The sequence below is a fragment of the Strix aluco genome, chromosome 5, assembly GCF_031877795.1.
Source record: "Strix aluco isolate bStrAlu1 chromosome 5, bStrAlu1.hap1, whole genome shotgun sequence".
NCBI classification, from domain to species: Eukaryota; Metazoa; Chordata; class Aves; order Strigiformes; family Strigidae; genus Strix; species Strix aluco.
Window position 1 is genome coordinate 51,731,657 of NC_133935.1, and position 12,961 is coordinate 51,744,617.

Genomic DNA, 12,961 nt, shown 5'->3' on the forward strand with positions numbered 1-12,961 from the left:
CGACAGTTTGGGCACTATTTGAGAACTGGAGTCACCAAGAATTTCCAGCTTCTGCTACATGTTTCCCGTATAATCTTCAGGACGCCATAGGAGGCAGATGGGGATTAAATCACAGATTAAGATGCACAAATTTAAATATTTAGGCTCCCATTACAATGGAGATTTAGTCTCTACTAAATTGTCCTCAATTCTTAAAGCCTTTCCTTAAACTAATTCAGCTGACCCGGTAGGAGGGGCTCAATACAGAGGTCTAAATTTAGGCCTCTGTATCCAAGGCAACTACATGCAGACAGCAGAAGACCCATGCTCTTCCAGACCAACTGCTGGAAGCCAACGAAGAAACATGAATGTATCTCAAGTGGCAAATACACCTAATGTGTAGGTGACAGAGTGAATCAATCCCCTGGCTACAAGATCCTCTGAATAGCTATTTGGCTCTACTGACAGTATTTCCATAACAAACTGAGCCTGCACAATCGATGAAGGAAGTTTAGACACCCAAAATTAGGCACTTTAATCCTGTACTGAAGCTTAACATTAAAAGTATAGACAGACTGTGTACTTTATATATAAGGTACGCACAGATACATAGATACATATAAAGATACATAAAATTTTAGTCATTTTTTCATTCATTAAATTGCAAGGTATTACATGATGGAGAAATGGGGTCTATGTGCATGATGTGAATCATTTTTCAACACATGATGTTCCTTATCAAAGACTAAAATGATGACATGAAATTTAGGATTTACAATAAATCTTGATGCTTAAAACACATTTGAATAATGACAATCCCCTAGAAACATAAACAGTACACTTTTAAAAACATAATTTTGAAAAAATACTACTGTACACAAATCAATATTGAGTAAGAAACACTGTAAAATTAATGGATTCCAAACACGAAGCTATCAGACACAGCTATTGCTAAAGATCAGGAATTATAAAAGGAACTGTAGGAAATATTAGGAATCACCTGTTTCAAGTTACCAGTTCAGCTACCAGCTAGTAACTAAAGAATGCTACAGAATAATCTCCAGTCACATGCTTGAGTGCAAGCTGCCTAATTATGACAATATGCATTTTACAGAGCATAGTTTCTCTATTTCAAAAGAGCCTTTAAAATATTAGTTAAGTGAATGTTGCAGAGGCTCTCAAATTAAACAGACAATAATTAAAATAACATTTTTTTTATATAATTGACTGGCACGCCAGAAATTATTCGTAAATGGCAGATCCAAATGTCTGTGAGAGGAAGAAAAACTATTACTGCACAAAATTCAATAAACTCCTAGGATTTAATGACAATTCAAAACGTCTGATCACTCCCCTAAAAAGTGAATGCTTTCAACCACGAGGAATTTCCTTGGGTGGCATCCAATCCAAGAGGAGAGTCCCTGACTACATCGTGCTGCGCTCGGGGGACTAGCTCAAAACGGCTCCCCCAGGGGACTTCATTTATTCCACTCTGAGTGGAACCTGATCTGTGGTCAATAACAACCCTTAGTGGCTGAGGGCCACAATTACTGTAAAACCCAAAGAACAAGGGTGAGAAAAAGAAATCAACAGCCACTATATCTCAGCAGCCAGAAAGCCCCATCTTCATCAGGGTGGGTGCACCTGCCACAGTAAATACCAGTTACAGCAAACAAAAAACTCTACAGTATTTTCATCCTTCTGAACTAACGCTGTGAAGACCTGAAAACTAACCAACCTGGAAAGTTCAGTGTAGGTTAGCTTCCCTGTACGCTACAGTGTCAGAATCCCTTTTATTCAAAAAATAAAGCACAGAACCCAAAAACTTGGTTACTCCTCCAGAAAATGGTCTACATGCAAAGGTTTGTTCATTGCCACGTCCATTTGACTCATCTTTTTACCACCAGAGTAGCATGAATGCAGAGATCTTGGAAACCATTCAATGCCAGTAATACATCAAGCGACCCAAATGCCCAAATCACACGGCATTTCACCATATCATTTTCTTTCTTAGCCTTCTGTGATTTGTGTACTGCACTACATTCAACAGATTTTCCGAAATATTGTTTCTGTTGCAGAACAAACCAGCTAATGTTCACATTTTTTAAGTGTTACTTCCACTTGCATTAGGAATCCTAATGATCACTTCACATTATAAACCCAATTAACTGATCTGTACCTTTTTACCATATGTTTAAATTTTGCAACACATCTTCATATTTAGTTTCATACAGCTACCCAATGACATCAGAGAGGTTCCCTAAATAGGACAAGCTTCCCAACTGATTTTTTAGCATTAGCCCTAAGATGTGTTCAGGATCAGCATATCATTCCAAAATTAGAATGATTTAACCCAGGGGATGAAACTGTCATGTATATCACTCAGTGCAGAGAGGAGCGGACTCTGTATGAAGAAATGTATGAATAAAACCTGTGTTCACAGAACACAACAGACAGCCCCTCAGAAAGGACAAATCCTATCTCTTGGCTCAGCTAGTCCACACCACTTCCACTGTCATTAAATAAAGTTTGCTTTATCCAGAAGTCACTTGAATCTGGGTTCTTTAACTTTTACCCGAAGAATTTTGTAAGGCTACTTGCCTGTAATTAGTTACTTATAAAAGAAGGAAAATAAGATTGCAAAACTGGATTCTATTATTTTTCCTAGACACAGCAAATTAATTTACAATACAGTTTCAAAAATACGTCTGTATGCCAAAGGCATACACAACTCAAGAAACAAACAGAAGCAATGCTGCTGTTTCAAACAAAGGTCTGAGAAGGAAACAGTACAGAGAGGCTATCAAAAGCTATCTTTCAGGAGTCTCAAGAGAGCACTTCAACTGACCAAAGTATTCAAAGCTAACACTGTGCTGCTTTTCCAGGTTGCAGGAAATTGAACGCTATTTCTTTTCCAGTCCTACTATTCCAAATAACCACATCAGCAGGAACCGTCCTAAAACAGACACCTGCAATCCATTACACAACTGCTAAGCAGAGGGCACACCCTGTCCCACGGTGGGTCTAAGCCAGGCCAAGCTGATCCTGCCATGGGAGGATGCAGTCCCTGCCCACTCCAACCCCTCCCGCCCTCTCCCTTCCCCTCTTCTATCAGCACAAGCGTGCCTGTTAACTGTTCACGGAGCTGGATAAGCGTTAATTTTTTAATGTGTTTTTTTAAGCTGATTTTGCTTTTACTGTTATTTAAAAGTCAAGAAAAAACCTGAGTCAACGTAGAGACTACAAGCCTACTAGAAAGCTGAGAGTGTTGGACTGGAAGCGTGTAAACAACAAGGAGTTACATACAACTGAAATTCAGGTCAAGAAGAACTTTTTGGGTATACTTATTTTCCCTTTTAATGCCACTATTTCTGCTAATTATAAATATTTTCCCCTTGTATTTCTAAGGTTTCTTACACGGTGAAATTATCTAACCAAATCAGATGCAATTTACAGAACAATATTTTCATTTGGCAATAAGAAACAGAAGGTTTAGCACACTAAACTATTTTCAGTTTTGTGATAAGACAAAATTTTTACTCCAGTTCACTAAAGAGAGCACTGCCAGCTTCCCACACACCCAGCACAGGCTGTCAAACTCCAGTCACCAGCAGGTTAAAATAGTTTATAAAGCTCTATGCATGCAATGCAGTTCAGAGTTAGAAGCATTACAGTGCTTTCTAGTTAGACCATTCAAAACAACAGAATAATGATCAAGTGGTATTGTTTTCTAGGAGAAATGCCATATTACTTAAGATAACATGAGCACAACTGATGCCTGTACTAAAGTCTGCTTCATCCTCTGTAATTTCAACCTCCAAACGATACTGTTTAATTTACACTTGCCCTGAGAGTTTCTAACACATCCATGGTTGGTGTCTATTTTGCTAACAGGAAAATAGAAATATAGTGTGAAAACACAAATACATTTTTCAGCAATGTCATTACTTGTATGTCAGCCAATATAAATAGTTTTGGCATATCACAGACATAACCACCAAATTACTCCTTGAGTACAGTATATAGTTTTCATGCTTAGTATACTTCTGTAGTCAGTGCTGATCCGAGGAAGTATCAAACGGGAAAACCACCTAGCAACAAACAGATGTGGGTCTGAAGTCTGGTAGTAACTGGTATTCCCCACACTCTTAAGAAAAATAAGTCTATCATGTTAGTTAATCCCCAAGTGTCACCAGCAACACAATCTCAAACCCACAGATTTTTTCTGCAGCTCCCATTCTCAATGTATTAAGCAGCACCACCTAGGAAAATCCTACTCAGAGCACTTTTCACATGAGCAAAGACGAGGTGTAGATTGCTTTGGGGCCAACAATACATTCTGTTATTTCTTAGTTAAAGGCTCTAAGGGGGACAAAGTTTGCCACACATTTGTGTCATAAATTTAACATTGGGAGAAAGTAATTTCAATGTTTCTTAACAGATTATCAAAGAGTCAGCAAAAACCTCAGAATCCACTTAAAAAACTTAAAGACTTAAAACTTAAAAGACTTAAAAACTACATGATCTCCGCATAAATGTGACCTACTAAGAAAATATCACAGACTCAAAAGTAATAGAAAAATCTGAGATCAAAGTGCTTAAAACAGTGAAGAGTTCAAGTTCCATTTCCAATAAGGGTTTAAAACCTTAATTCCAGCTCCTACCTGAAGAGGTCTAAATCCCAGAGTCTGTGGGATCCCACAGCTGGCTGTCCCCTTTTCTGCTGCACCTGCTCCCCCTCCCCCCCCCGCCCCCCCCCCCCCAAAAAAATTATCCGGTAAAGCTCTTCAGCAGTGTCATCTACCTGCCTGTTCAAAGAATCATTTAATATTATTTTGGTCTCTCTGTACCTAATAGATATGGCATTAGTTTGTAATAACATATGCATCTGAATGATCTTTAAAAAGTGAAAACTAACCCCCTACTTAATTAAAAAAACCCTAGGCTCTATTCTTCTGATCATACCACTTTCTAACTCCTTACAGTATTGATTAAAACAGGATTCCCTCAAATCAATCATTTGAGCAACAAGTAGAATTGAGAACTGCACTACTACCTTTATCAGCAGCAAACTTATCAGCTAAATTAATTTTGCAGAATTTTAACAGTATTAATGTAAAAAATAGACAAATCATTTTAGAAATGGCTGACAATAACAAATAGCTGTGAGCAAAATTTTAGATTACATCAGAAATTGTAAAGATCATTAGAAGCAGTTTACCTTCATAAAATACCTATCAACTCTAACAACTACAATAGAGCTTGTAACTACTAATTCTGGACTAGGAGTTTTTCAATAGCTTTATCACAGTACAATAAGTTTATTAAGTGACATGGAAGCATACAAGTCAGCTGCAAGATAAACTCATAAATTACAATGTAAGTGGTAGTGATGAAGATAGTCTAGTTATACTGCAAGTAAAACAGTGAGATTATAAATAGTAGGAATCTAGCCAAATCTAATCATGATCAGACCAAATGCATGCAATTAAAATACCTGTTTAGCAGTTGAGATTTGACAGAAAAGGACACCCGCCTCCTTTAAAACTAGAACAAAAAAAATGGCTTCCAGAACTGAGGAAGTAAGATCGTTTCCTGTGACCGTATCATACATCCTACTGTAGGACTGCTCTCTTGTGAGCCCACAACTCATAGCAGAGTCTCATCTCTTTTTAAACAACTTCCAGTATTATTCCATAAACCTACCCAAATGCCAGAAAACACGGGAAAACTGTGTTTTTAATGAAGCTATGCAAAGTGCTGTCGAGGTTTAAAAGGAAACAACACAAAAGTTGTACTTATACAAGAATATGATAAACATGCTGAACAAGTATCAAGAACTGCACATGCAGTAGTTATTCTAGCCTTCAGCATGGCAAATATAACCAAGTATTACTAAAAATACTAACAATTACATTGCCCATCTCCTTTGTAGATCTTGAAGAAAATAAACATTAACTCTGTGGGGAAACTCTTTCAGAGACCAAACAACTTAGTCACACAGTAATACACAGGAGAAAGTGGAAGCAGCACCCCAGCCTCCCTCCAAAACACACACACAGATTTCTCTGTTCAACTGACCACAACTTTTCTTATTTACATGTGACCACACACGATTTCTCAGAACTGATCACAACTTTCTCTTGTTTTCCTGTGACCACACACAACCTCTCAAACACACTGGCATTCCTCTGCAACATACAATCGTATATAACATACTCTGCTACAGTGTGTTGCTTCATGCCTTTCAAAACAAGCACAGTCATTAGTTCCAGTTCATCTGTTGAAGAGTGTAACACTTCATACAACATTAAATATGCTATCACTTAATTGGCAGTCAAGTCACATTACACACGCAATTCCTTTCTTCCAAACTGACAGAGTCTTTACCATATTTGCCCAGGTACCCTTCTGGTTCTGCAGCTTAATCTGAGTTAACGTATTAGTATTTTTCCTCCCACTATTGCATAGAGAAAATATTTTTTAAGATAGCAAGTGGCAAACTACTGATAGGGCAAAAGTTAAACTGACTGTGTAAACACGCTAGAGAAACACACGGTTAAGAAGTATACTTTAAATTAGAGGGAAAAAAATCTGACTGCCCTTCAATTACAGTAATCCTGCTCATCAAGATTACTTAAATCTCAAACTGCACACAGAGTAAACTGACGTTGGAAAAATCCTACTGGCCTGAGGTTATTAATGGAATTTTTAAAAAGGGAGAGAAAAGTAACCTAAACTTCTGTGTCTCCCAAGCTTCCTCGGCTGTAACCACACCGCTGGAAAGCCACATAACCCCAGAATCAGGAGGTACGCTAGCGATCACCGGCGATCCACGCAGTTACACCGGCAGACACAGACGTACAGCAGCGAGAGACAGCACACGCCGAGTCGGGAGCCACGCTTCAGAAAGCGTGTGCCTTCGGTACGCGGGCAACACACGGACCCGAAAGGAGCTTTGCGAGGTCCCGCGCCCCCAGGAGCGCCCCCAGCCCCGGCAGGCGCGGGGCCGGCCGTGCCCCCGGGGGCCGAGCACGGCCCTCACCGGCGGGGCGGCCCCTGCCCGGCCACCGCCAGGCGCTACCCCAGCGCTGCCCCGCAGGCGCCCGCCGGTGCGCCCGGACCCGCCGGACCGAGCCCGCCTCGGGCCAGTTTCGCGAGGAGACGCCGCGACAGCCAAAGCCAAACTTTGCCTCTTCCCCCGGGAGGACGCTGGGGGTGAAGCGGGGCTGCCCCCAATGTGCCCCTGTCAACAGACGACCCGTCTCCCCAGTCCCGCTCCCTGAGGTGAACTAGCCCGGCCCACGTCCCCTGCCTCGATAACGCATTAAAAACAACCACCCACGGACCAACGCGACAGGCAAAAGCCACGTCGCGGCGCGGACGGCGCTCGGCAACCCGCGGCCATGGAGGACGGACCTCACCGAGAGCGGCCCCGGGCGGGGGCAGGGGCGCGCCGGCAGCCCCCGCTCCGGTCGGGCCGCGCGGCGAGAGAGGCCCCTGCGGAGCGGCGCCCGCCGCCCGGCCCGGCCCGGCTCAGCCCAGCCCACCCCTCACCTCCTTGACCGGGGGGAATTTTTTCCGGCACTCCAGGCTGAGGCCCCGCAGGTCCCCCTGCATGTTTTCCAGCAGCTTCTTCACAGCTTCAGGGCTGCTGGTCCCGGACATGGCGCCGCCGGGCCGGGCGCTGTTCCGAGCGGGCAGGGGCAGCGCCTCTCGCTCCGCGGCCCCGGCCGACACGTCTGCGCCCGACACCGGAACCCGTCAGCCGCGGCCCCGGCCCCTTCCCCTCCCCAGCGCCGCCGCCGCCGCCGCCGCCGCGGCCCCCCCGCTCCCACAATCCCGGGCGCCGCCAGCGCCGCGCGTCAGGGCCGCTTCCGCACACACGGCCCGGGGGCGGGCGGAGCGGCGGGAGGCGGCACCCGGCCCCGACCCGGCCCTGGCTTCCCGGGCCCGAGCTGGGCCGGAGCGCGGAGCGTCCCCCCCTTCCCGCTGTGTCCCTGGAACCGCGCCGGGCCGGCAGGAAGGGGGCGGGAGGCGGCGCTGGCGCCCGGGCCGAGGGGGGCCGGCTGGGAGGGGACAAACTGCGGCGTTGGCGAGGAGCAGCTGGGGAGGGGTGGGGGCTGGTGAGGGTGAAGAAGGTGAAGAAGACCCTTGGCCGCGCCGCAGGACACCGGTAGGCGGTGTTCAGCGACCACCACCCCCACCGAGCGGCTGGAGGAGTCGTCGTCGTCCGTCCTCCCCCCCCCCCCCCCCCCCCGCGAGTCCGGCTCTCGGAGGGAAGTCGGCGCCGAATGCGGTTTAAAAAAACAAAAAGCGAGGCAGGCTATTACGGTTTCCTCGTGAATCGTGAAGTTCTTTACTTCCTGCTGCAGAAGGGAAGGTCTGTGCCCTTCGCGACCCGTGTGCGTACGCAGCCTTCAGTGGTTTTCTCCAGGCGAAGCCAGAGTGAATCCTTCGGTGAGAAGATAAACACAGGCAGGGCAAAAACAAGGGGACGGGGGCAGTCGGGTCCCGGGTACCTTCCTTGTCACCAGCAGTGTCCCTCTGAAATCCAAAAGCTTTCCAGCCAGCAGGTTTTAACCGATTTCAAAAGCAGGCACCCGAGCAACGAGCAGGAGCTCTTCAACCAGGATCTGTTGCTCGTAGCAAAGCTCCCGGTGTCACTTCAGCCACAGCAAAGGCTTCCCTCCAGCCTGAGCGCTGCCTGCGAGCTCCCTGCTGGAGGACACCATTCATCGTCGAACAGTTAACATTTCACAAAGGTTTTGGTCTCTGCAATAATTATTTTTCCATGTGCTGGTTGCTGTAAATCCTCTACTGCGGTGGCTGCCCACCTGTAATGCAGCATGGTTCTGTTGCCCTTATAAACCGAGGGAGTTGGAAAATGTTCGTGTGTTTCTACAGTCTCGGTTTTAAACGTGGGGATCTTAAAAAGAAATTATGAAGAACCAGATGGAAAATAAAATTTTACTGCCTCACTATTTAAAATAATTTTATTATAAATAATGTCTTTTCTTCAGACTTTCCTGAAAGGCTTCAGTCTTATTCAGAGAATGCTCTAAAATTTCTTTTTATCTTTTTTTGGTGTGGGAAAAGAACTTCTCAAAAATTTGAGCATCCCTACTTGTATGTTGGGGTCAATTTCCTGTGAGATACATTGCAAATCATATAGTAAATAGGCTCCCACTGGCATGGCATTGTACACTGCACCTGTAGACATAAATCTAGGTGTGCTTTATGAGGCAAGAAATGCAGGATTGCTCTCTATTATTTTAAATTCTTTATTTTTACATAATTTTCAAATTACTGACTGTTAGCTTGACACAATGGGATAAATGGATGTGAGTTTTTAAAACTGCGTGTAATACTGCACAATTGAATTAGGCAGTCAAACTTCCTTCGGACAAGGAGTTAGAATTTCACCCCTGTGTTCAATAAATTCAAACCCATGATTCTGTAGCATTGTTACGCTTTCAAAATGTGTCGGTCTGTGTATTCTCAAAAGCTTTGATTTTTTTATATGCTTACTTAAAAACGACCCAAAACACAAGGTTGTTGTCTTCAGTAGAACTATTTACATGCTTAACCAGTAAGCATTTTCCTAAGGATTTTTCTGTCTAAATGCTTCCATCTTGGGCTTCAGTCCTGGTGGCAATTCACAGACCGGTCCAAATACCTTCATAAGAAACACGGATGGTTTGCTGGGAGAATGAGTCACTTAATTATTGGCTATTCATAGGTATTTCTTGGGTAAGCTTTAATGGTTTACTTCCTTTTTGCTGTTTGGACTTTTCCACCTATTTACTGTACAGGGTGAGCTCTGGGCATATTTGTACTCACTGAACCTACTTGTCTGCCTAAACTAAAATGATTGAAATTCCTTGTGAAGTGAAGGTCAGTAAACTATTCTATAGCACAGCATTTCTTACGAAAAGGGAGCAAGTATTTTTGGCCAGAACTTGTCTGAATGGGACATTTTTGGTTAAAGCATCCCACTGTCATTATTATCCCTGTAATCAAAATGATGAAGATGACGAAAACTGTCATATGGCCATATTTTCCTGGTAACAATGGTGAGACCAGTAAGAAGAGTTGAGATTAATCACATTTAAAGCAAGCAAATTAGTATGTATTAGATAGTATGTGCATACTAATTTCCTGCAAATCTGTTTTGTTTAACCAGACAAGACTACTTTAAACATTCAGTTTGCACAGGGAGCCACTCTTATCAGACGCCTTATCACGCCTTATCAGGCGAATGCCTGATAAGTTAACTTATATGAAAGATAGATGGTGTTTTCTTTAATGCAAGCCATAGCAGTAAATTTGTCCACCCTTCCTCACAGAGTAATGCCAACTTCTGAAGTAAAAGTAATGAGGGAATAGACGATTACTGCATTTGAGTAAAATTGACAACTTGTTTCTGTATGTTTTTATTGGTAAGGATTGTGTAAAAAATTATGAAAATATTTAAGAACAGTAGTGATAAATATTTTGGAATATAAACTATTACACCTCTTAGGAAGAAATGTTTATTGTTTTTGTCGTAATTTATACTGTTTGTGTAAAATGATGGTTTCTTGAGAAAGAGCGGATTATTTCGTGCTGTTAATTGTTTTTATCATATGAGCTTGTACTTGCTGATTATCTGTCCTTTTTTGTTCCAGGTGTGTAGTGGCATAGAACTGGGAGCATGCTACAGGCTTTCCATATTTGTAACAACTTGATAGCATCCCTGCCACCTCTATTAAGTGTAACATACACTTTTTTTTTTAAAGCTCTTTCTGGCTGATGTTCCACCCTTTTCATGAATCTCGATTTGCTCTGTGCTCTGTTTTGTAGATCAGGAAAAAAAGGACCATATACTACTCCTCTCATAAGCAAAAATTATTAATATTCTTTCTTATAATAATTTTCCTATTACATTGTAGAATTGTAGATTTATTAGTCTGCTGTGATGCATGAAAAAAAAATTCTACTGCAGCTCTTTAGTTGTCTGTTATGATGCCCGGCGTTTAACTTTCAGTCACCCACTGTCCTCTCTGCAGATTAACAGCACACTCCTTTATGTCAGACAAAATTGAACATACAGTTTTAATAGTACCCAACTCACAGTACTGGAATGCAAAATTAATTTTAGAGTACTGTAATGGTGTATTCTGGGGAATTTAATCTGCTTCTAAAATTGAGATTATTATGATTTTTTAGTATCACAAAATTTCTGTTTATCCATTGTGACACTTTTTGCACCAAGCAGAGCACTTGTGAATTTGGGGAGACCTGCTGTAATTCAGGATTTTAGGAAATTGGGTATAGAATTACTTTAATAAGCAACATGTCTATTAATGAAAAGGGTTTTTTTACGTTAAGTGCAGTCTCCAACTTCTCTGAAGGCCATTCTGTGTTTGATACTTAAATCTCAGTAACTTAGTTTAAAACTTGTTCTATTTGCATACTTCACTTTTTATCACTTACATTTATCATACATGTCTTTCAGCTACCAGCTTTGACATTCAGTCTGCTCAGCATTGCCAGCCAAATACAGCAAGATTCTTTATGGGTTTGGAAATGAATCCTACAAGTGGTTGCAGAATTGAAAACTCTTTCAGATCTGCTGAATACAAGAATTGGGAACTATGCATGTGCCTGAATCTCAGGCGCATCTCTTAAATGCAAGATAATCTTTCTCAGTTTTGATGTATGCCTTTTGTAAATGCAGAAGATTTATTAGTTAAGCTAAACCAGAGCAGTTAAACTATTTAAACTAGCCAGGATCCTTCTAAGTGACACTGATTTGATTGTGAATGTCACTTACTGTAGTTGCATTTCATTGCAATAGATACTATTGCATGTATTCTTAACCCTTAGTAGAAGTGCTTGCCTGTCTTTTGGTATGTTTTAAATGCCTCAGTTTCAGTTCAAGTAACTTTTGAGTCAGAAAGTGGAGCAGCCTATGTGGACATCTCTGAGGACATGTTTTTGACTAGCAAGCTAAAATGCTAGTTAGCTGTTAAGCTAACTTTGTATTGCGCTGCAATTATATTGTTGTTTGCTTTGTTATTAAATTATGTTATTTTGCGATGGGCAGTGGGTGTTTGAAATCACTCCCTGTAGCTTTATGACCCTAATTAGCAACAAAAATGCTCATGAGACCTATTGTGATTCATTAAATTACTTCTTGAAACCAGTGTTCATGTTCATTCCAAATGATGCACATCAGTCCTTTTGATTTGATTAAACATGGGATAGTGCTCGGCTGTGTTAATTTCAGGTATTTACTCCTAGTTATAGTCCATTCTGGTAGGTGTATGAAGATGCAGACTCTGATTATGAGAACAGGGTTCTGTTGCTGTGTTACACAGAGGCAAAACTATCAGATTTCACTGTGGCAAATAATTGGCTTCATGCTGATGGGAAGAATCACGGCTTTTCCTCTGAGTTTGCTTTACTGACACTCCTGTATACTTTTGTAACTGATACGAATCTATATGTAGTAACAGTACTAAGTAAACTTCAGGATATGAAATGCCATCAACTGTGTGGTCAAGTAAAGGTGTTCGCAGACATCTGTGGTGGTTTTTTGTACTGCAGAGTTAAGAGTCATGATGGAGAAAATTTCGTCTCATAGTAGATTGAACATAGATACTGCTATCAAAAGGCAAAGTTAAATTTTAAATTAAAAGAGAATGAGAGATGGATTACTACCAAATACTTCCTTTAGTCCTTTATAAAGATCTATGCCTTGTACTGGTCTGTGTAAGCACAAAGAAGCCCTATACACATACTTTACTATGTGTAAAAGCTTCAAAAGCTCCTTCTTAAATTACAGACACAAGAAATGGGGCAAGAGAATATTTCTGTTGTAGCCACAAATGGGTTAGAAGCAGAAGTAATAACCTTCCCTCTAGTACCTGGTATTTTTTTTTTTTAATAGAAGCAAAGCCCTTGTTCCTTCAGGATGCGTCTGTATCAGGAAATT

At 42.0% G+C, this 12,961-nt stretch overlaps 1 protein-coding gene and 1 long non-coding RNA gene across 10 annotated transcripts in view; one reads left to right on the forward strand and one right to left on the reverse strand.

Annotated features, from left to right (window-relative positions):
• Window positions 1-7,770, reverse strand: part of MON2 (MON2 homolog, regulator of endosome-to-Golgi trafficking) — a 132,491-nt gene extending 124,721 nt beyond the window's left edge. For all 8 annotated transcript variants that reach the window (XM_074827338.1, XM_074827333.1, XM_074827332.1 and 5 more), the window contains exon 1: window positions 7,537-7,770. In XM_074827338.1, coding sequence (XP_074683439.1) covers window positions 7,537-7,647 — 111 coding nt within the window. In that variant the 5' untranslated portion in view covers window positions 7,648-7,770. The remainder of the gene's footprint in view (window positions 1-7,536) is intronic.
• Window positions 7,771-7,896: 126 nt separating this feature from the next.
• LOC141924603 (uncharacterized) lies at window positions 7,897-12,691 on the forward strand. Of its 2 annotated transcripts, XR_012623584.1 has the most exons (3): window positions 7,897-8,439; window positions 10,650-10,735; window positions 11,480-12,691. It is a non-coding gene; the product is annotated as an uncharacterized LOC141924603 (long non-coding RNA). The 2 variants fall into 2 exon arrangements; XR_012623583.1 differs by having other exon boundaries at window positions 7,897-10,735.
• Window positions 12,692-12,961: the final 270 nt, after the last annotated feature.